At 46.0% G+C, this 5,716-nt stretch overlaps 1 protein-coding gene across 1 annotated transcript; it reads left to right on the top strand.

The window, feature by feature from the left end:
* On the top strand, nt 226-5,313 carry LOC107646629. The gene is made up of 2 exons (XM_016350805.1): nt 226-2,392; nt 2,477-5,313. The coding sequence occupies exons 1-2, from the start codon at nt 226-228 to the stop codon at nt 5,311-5,313; spliced, it is 5,004 nt and encodes a 1,667-aa protein (XP_016206291.1).

Here is a 5,716-nt window from a genome sequence, read left to right on the forward strand (position 1 = left end):
CCCACCACCGTGTTTCAGAGACATTCGAGGACCCTTGCCACGCTGATCCCAGCGGACGTGTAAGCTCGCCCGGACCAAACAAGCTCCCAAGGCCTAGCTTACTCCTCGAATTACTCGAACGGAACATTTGGCGCCCACCGTGGGGCCGATAACACTAACCCCACGATTCTCTATTATATTTCTATCTCTTGAGTTTCTCTTCGCAGGATAGCACGGGCCCCAGTCATGGCTGACAACGGAGTCCCTCAATTCACACAGGCCGAACTCATGGCCCAAATGGCGGAACTTCAAGCGGAAGTCAAAAGACTAGCCGAACTATCAGCACGAAATAGCGCCAACCAGATAGGCGAGGGAAGTTCCAAAAGATCTTCCCAGGGCGCACCTGACCTGCTGATCGCTGACCCACCGAAAGAGAGACTAACCTTGGACAACCCGTTTTCCGAAGAAATCACAAATTTTCAAATGCCAAAACATTTCACACTCCCCTCCTCACTTGAGCCGTATAAGGAGATTGGTGACCCCCGGGCTCACATTAAGAAATTTCAATCTATGATGTTTTTTAACGGTCCTAACAATGAACCTGTACTTTGCAGGGCATTCCCGACATATCTTGACGGAGCAGCTTTGCTTTGGTTCTCAAAACTGCCTGCAGGTTCAATCTCATCATTTGAAGAGCTGGCGAAGTCTTTCATTGATTACTTCGCCGCAGCAAGAATATACGTCCACGGATCAGATTACCTCGGCACGATCCGCCAAGGTCCGCAGGAGAGCCTAAAAGATTACCTGACCAGGTTTGCAGAGGCGACCATGGAAATACCCGACCTAGATCCGGCTGTCCATCTCCATGCGCTTAAGGCCGGCCTCCGACCTGGCAAATTCAGAGAAACGATCGCCATCACCAAACCGAAGACACTGGAGGAGTTCAGGGAAAGGGCAGCCGGACAAATGGAAATTGAAGAACTACGCGAGGCCAACAAAACGGAAAGGAAACCCATAAGGGAGGAGGAACGATCAATGAGATCGACCCACAACAGGGAGGTCGGCAAAACGTTCAAGCTCACTCCGAAGTTTGACAATTACACCAGATTCAACACAAGAAGGGAAAAGATAATCAAGGAAATACTCAATGCCAAGATTATAAAACCCCCAATAAGGGCAGGCAGTTACCAAGACCAGAGGTTTGTAGACAAAACCAAACATTGTGCTTTCCATAAAAAATACGGACACACCACCGACGAATGCATAATAGCCAAAGACCTTTTGGAAAGGCTTGCACGGCAAGGCCTATTGGACAAATACATTGAGGGGAGGAAGCATAAGGAAGACGACCGAGGCAGGGAGGAAAGGCAACCAACTTCAGTAAACAAGGAAAAGTGGCCAAACAACAACCTACCCAAGGCAGTCATAAACTGCATCTCCGGGGGATTCGCTGGAGGTGGCGAAACAACATCGGCCAGGAAACGGAGTTACCGAGCCATGCTAGCCATAGAAGGAGCCTCACCTCCAAACAAGAGCGACGCACCAGATTTAGAGATCACCTTCAATAAAGCGGATATGTGCTCGGCCGCCCCACACCTGGACGACCCGGTCGTAATTTCTATCCAGACAGGCGACCTACTGGTAAGAAAGGTCCTTTTGGACCCAGGTAGCAGCATAGACGTACTTTTTCATTCTACATTTTTAAAGATGAACTTATCTGAAAAACTCATACAACCCTCCTCCGGAGAACTGGTAGGATTCTCCGGAGAAAGGGTACCCATAAAAGGTTATATATGGCTTAAAACGACAATAGGTGCAAACGCATCATTCCGAACACTTGATATACAATACCTGATTGTCGATTGCAATAGTCCTTATAACATTATCCTCGGGAGACCTGCTCTGAACATGTTCAGAGCAGTAATATCAACTTTCCACCTATGTGTTAAGTTTCAGGCACAGGACGGAAAAATAGCAACGATCCATTCAGACCGCCAACAAGCTCGGCAGTGTTATAACTCTTGCTTGAAAAGGTCGGATAACAGAGGAAGACAACATGAGATCAAATCAGTACAAACCAGAGAGGAAGTCCTTTCCCTAGCCGAACTCGACCCCAGAGGAGACACACAAGAGAGACCACAACCAACTGACGAACTCCAAAAAATTCGACTAACGTCCAAACCAGAGCAAGTAACATACATAGGTCAAGCACTACAAGGGCAAGAAAGGTCGGATCTCGTAAAGCTGCTAAGAGCCAACGCAGACTTATTCGCCTGGACCCCAGCAGATATGCCGGGCATAAGTCCGGAGATCATCTGTCACAAACTCGCCACCAATCCTTCGAGCCGACCCATAGCCCAGAAGAAAAGAAACCTAGGAACAGAGAAATCAAAGGCAGCCCTGGAAGAGACCAGTAAACTCCTACAAGCCGACTTCATCAGAGAAATCCGCTTCTCCACATGGCTCTCGAATGTGGTAATGGTAAGAAAAAACTCAGGTAAATGGCGCATGTGCGTCGATTTTACAGATTTGAACAAAGCATGTCCTAAAGACGCCTACCCTTTACCATGCATTGATAAACTTGTAGACAACGCTTCAGGTTTCGAAAGCTTAAGCTTCATGGATGCATACTCAGGGTATAATCAAATACTAATGCATCCTGAAGATCAAAGCAAGACAGCATTCATAACCGAACATGGAAACTTTTGTTATCGTGTAATGCCATTTGGCTTAAAGAATGCAGGTGCGACCTATCAACGCTTGATGGACAAAGTCTTCCATCACCAAATAGGACGCAACATGGAGATATATGTGGACGACATGGTCGCGAAAACCAAGAGAGAAAAATCGCACTGTGAAGACCTCAAGGAAATATTTGGCCAACTACGAAATTACAATATGAGACTGAACCCCGAGAAATGCGCCTTCGGAGTAAAGGGGGGAAAGTTTCTCGGATTCATGCTCACATCCCGAGGAATCGAGGCGAACCCTGAAAAATGTTCAGCAATACTCAACATGGAAAGCCCTAAAACGATAAAAGAGGTACAACAACTCGCAGGAAGGGTAGCTGCGCTATCCCGATTCCTCCCCGCTGCATCAAGCCGAGCATATCACCTCTTCCAAACGATATCAAAGAACAAAAAATTTCATTGGACAGAGGAAGGCGAGAAAGCATTTTCCGAGCTCAAAGCGATCTTAGCAACACCACCCGTTCTACAAAGACCAGAAATCGGTAACCCTTTATATTTATACTTATCTGTTTCAAACTATGCTATAAGCTCGACCCTCGTTCTCGAAACAGGAAAAACACAACAGCCAGTGTACTTCGTCAGCAGAGTCATGCAACCAACCGAGCAACGATATCCGAAGATAGAACAACTCGCCCTTGCACTGATAACAACAGCAAGGAGACTCAGACACTACTTCCAAAGCCACACAATAATAGTAAGGACGAATCATCCACTGAGACAAATATTGACAAAACCAGAACTGGCGGGACGGTTGACCAAATGGTCAATTGAACTCTCAGAGTTCGACATTCAGTTTCAGACAAGATCGGCCCTCAAGGCACAAGTTCTCACCGACTTCATCACAGAGATGACCCCACACGATCACATTGAAACATGGGAATTGCACGTAGACGGGGCGTCAAGTCGAGAAGGAAGCGGGGCTGGAATGATATTAAAGGAAGGAAATAAGGTGGTAGCCGAGCAAGCCCTCCAATTTCACTTCCCGGCAAGCAATAATCAGGCCGAGTATGAAGCCCTCATAGCGGGATTAAAGCTCGCCCTAAGCCACAAAGCAACGAACTTAACGGCACATTGCGATTCCCTTCTAGTGGTCCAACAAATCCGAGGAGAATTCCAGGTAAAAGATCCCTTGCTAGAACAATACTGGCTCATAGCAAAGGATCTAATTTCAAATTTCAGTTCGTTCACCATATTACACGTGCATAGAGAGCAAAACGTCAGGGCAGATATACTATCTAAACTCGCCGCCACCAGGGCGGACACACAAACATCAACATTATCACAGCACACACTCACAAAACCGAGCATTGAATTATTATGTATTGAAAACATTAACCACCTCCACGATTGGAGGAAACCCTTCCTTGAATACATATGTACAGGTGCATTACCCAGAGACGAGCTCCATCCTCAACAGTTCAAACGTAAGGCAAGCTTCTACACAAAAATATCAGGAGAGCTATACAGACGAGGTTTCTCACAACCACTACTAAGATGCCTAGACCAAAACCAGGCCAGAGAAGTAATGAATGAAGTCCATGAAGGAGTATGTGGGAACCACATAGGAGGACGAGCTCTCGCCGCAAAAATAATCCGAACAGGATATTATTGGCCGACCATAAAGAGAGATTGCATAGCTAAAGTCAAAACATGCGGCAAATGCCAGAAACATGAGGCGATCTCAACCAAGCCAGCCGAAGTACTGCACAGCATGGAGGTAAGCTGGCCTTTCTACAGATGGGGGCTTGACATCCTCGGCCCCTTCCCAACAGCACCAGGACAGGTAAAATTCCTTTTGGTATCCATAGATTACTTCTCAAAATGGATAGAAGCGCAACCCTTAGCAAAGATAAGAGCTGAAAAGGTACGATCTTTTATTTGGAGAAATATAATATGCCGCTTTGGGATACCAAAAGAAATAATATCAGACAATGGTAGACAATTTACAGACAGTAAGCTCGGATTATTTCTAAAAAATTTCAATATTCAACATCGTTTTAGCTCGGTAGAACACCCACAAACTAATGGGCAAGCCGAAGCTGCTAACCGAGTTGTGTTGCAGGCAATAAAGAAGAAACTCGACAACGCAAAAGGAGAATGGGCCGAGTTCATTCCCGAAGTACTCTGGGGCTACAACACCACAATACATAACACTACAGGCGAAACACCCTTCAAGTTGGTCTATGGCTCGGAAGCCCTGATCCCCATTGAGGTCGGATTACCCACGCTAAGAACCGAGCTGTACGATGAACAACAAAACCTAAAGGCCAGGAGCGCCGAGCTTGACTTAGCTGAAGAGGACAGGGAAATCGCCGCAATCAAACAAAGGGCCCAGAAGAAAATAATAGAAAGAAAATATAACAGGAAGGTGATTCCGAGAATATTCAACAAAGACGACCTTGTGCTCAGACGAACAGAGGAAGCCAGGAGACCTCCAGCTCATGGCAAGCTCGCCGCAAATTGGGAGGGCCCCTTCCGTGTCACCAAAGTGCTCGGCAAGGGAGCATATCAACTCCAAACATTACAAGGCAATGCCATTCCAGGAAACTGGAACATCTCATCACTCAAAATGTATATGTCCTAGTCTGTATAGAATGCGAATGAAGGTACTCTTTTTCCCCCTTAGAGCTTTTTCCCAACGAAAGGGTTTTGCCTAAGGAAGGGTTTTAACGAGGCCGGACGCCCCCCAAATCCAAATAAAAGCGTTAGATTCTTTTCAAATAAAGCCTAACGATGACAAAATACAACAAAAATACTTACTATATCAAACTGGCCTGAAACATCGGCCAAATACCACTACTTAATAATCAAACCGGCCCAACGTCGGCCAAACACCATACAAAGTCCAAAAAACTAACAGTCTAGAGCTCAGACAGTTAAAACAAAAGCCACAAATACAAAACAAACTAAGAAGGAGCATTCTCATCATGCTCCTCCACAGTACCATCTACAACTAACTTTCCACCTACAACTATCTTTGTAATATC

This window comes from Arachis ipaensis, chromosome B06 (genome assembly GCF_000816755.2).
Source record: "Arachis ipaensis cultivar K30076 chromosome B06, Araip1.1, whole genome shotgun sequence".
In the NCBI taxonomy this organism is placed as follows: Eukaryota; Viridiplantae; Streptophyta; class Magnoliopsida; order Fabales; family Fabaceae; genus Arachis; species Arachis ipaensis.